The sequence below is a fragment of the Colobus angolensis genome, unplaced genomic scaffold, assembly GCF_000951035.1.
Source record: "Colobus angolensis palliatus isolate OR3802 unplaced genomic scaffold, Cang.pa_1.0 Scaffold51, whole genome shotgun sequence".
Classification (NCBI taxonomy): Eukaryota; Metazoa; Chordata; class Mammalia; order Primates; family Cercopithecidae; genus Colobus; species Colobus angolensis.
In genome coordinates this window covers 13,528,348-13,529,565 of record NW_012118599.1, presented here as the reverse complement: position 1 = coordinate 13,529,565, position 1,218 = coordinate 13,528,348, and the positions used below count along the sequence as shown (strand labels likewise).

At 49.8% G+C, this 1,218-nt stretch overlaps 1 protein-coding gene across 1 annotated transcript in view; it reads left to right on the top strand.

Annotated features, from left to right (window-relative positions):
• The window catches only part of ABCC10 (ATP-binding cassette, sub-family C (CFTR/MRP), member 10), a 26,897-nt gene that overhangs the window by 17,587 nt on the left and 8,092 nt on the right, over positions 1–1,218 (top strand). Inside the window, exon 9 of the mRNA XM_011960374.1 lies at positions 620–718. Within this exon, the coding sequence (XP_011815764.1) occupies positions 620–718 (99 nt within the window). The remainder of the gene's footprint in view (positions 1–619; positions 719–1,218) is intronic.

Genomic DNA, 1,218 nt, shown 5'->3' with positions numbered 1-1,218 from the left:
CTTTGGGAGGCCGATATGGGCAGATCACGAGGCCAGGAGTTTGAGACCATCCTGACTAACATGGTGAAACCCCGTCTCTACTACAAATATAAAAAATTAGCTGGGCGTGGTGGCGGGTGCCTATAGTCCCAGCCACTCGGGAGGCTGAGGCAGGAAAATGGCGTGAACCCGGGAGGCAGGCTTGCAGTGAGCGGAGATTGTGCCATTGCACTCCAGCCTGGGCGACAGAGCGAGACTCCATCTCAAAAAAAAAAAAAGAAGAATCTGAACTCGTGTCCTGCCCCTTACTAGCTGTGAGTCAGCTAGTTAATCTGTCTGAGCTTTGGTTGCATGTGAGAAAAGGAAATGATACCATGATACCATCTTCATAAGATTATCATGGGGCTTGAATGAGAGAATGCCTGTAAAGTGCTAGGCACATAGTAAGTGCTCGATAAATGCTCGATGTTATTGGAAGTATGTCTTGTCTCCTCTGACTAGCTCACCCCAAATTTAAGTCTTCTCTCCTCAAGCTCCCTACTTCTCTTGACTCCCACTATCTCTTTCCTGCAAAGGGATAGGAAGTGGGCCAGAAGGTAATGGGGAGCTCCTTGACCCACTAGGGAACTTGTTCCATCAGATCCTGCCTGCTGGAGACCAGACAGAGGTGGGGGAGAAGGGTGTGACCCTTAGCGGGGGACAGCGTGCCCGGATTGCCCTTGCTCGTGCTGTCTACCAGGTCAGTTAAAGATGGAGGTTACAGTGGCAGGGAGGTGGGGGGAGCCTTGGGAGCGTGGCTGAGTTAGGAGGATAGGAATATTTTCCTTAGCATCTGGTTCCTTCCCTCTTCTGTTACATGTTCCTGAGGTATTGGCCACCCCATCCCCGTTTACAGATTTAAGGCAGAGTTCAAGGCCCTTTAAAAAGTATTTGTAGGCTGGGCATGGTGGCTTAGGTCGTAATCCCAGCACTTTGGGAGGCCAAGGCAGGAGGATTGCTTGAGCCCAGGAGTTCAAGACCTGCCTGGGTAATGTGGCAAAACCCTGTCTCTACAAAAAATAATTTTAAAGTTAGTTTGTGTAATCCTAGCACTTGGGGAAGCCAAGGAAGGTGAATCACTTGAGGTCAGAAGTTCGAGACTAGCCTGGCCAACATGGTGAAACCCCATCTCTACTGAAAAACATACAAAAATTAGCTGGGCATAGTGGTGCATGCCTGCAATTCCAGCTACTCGGGAGG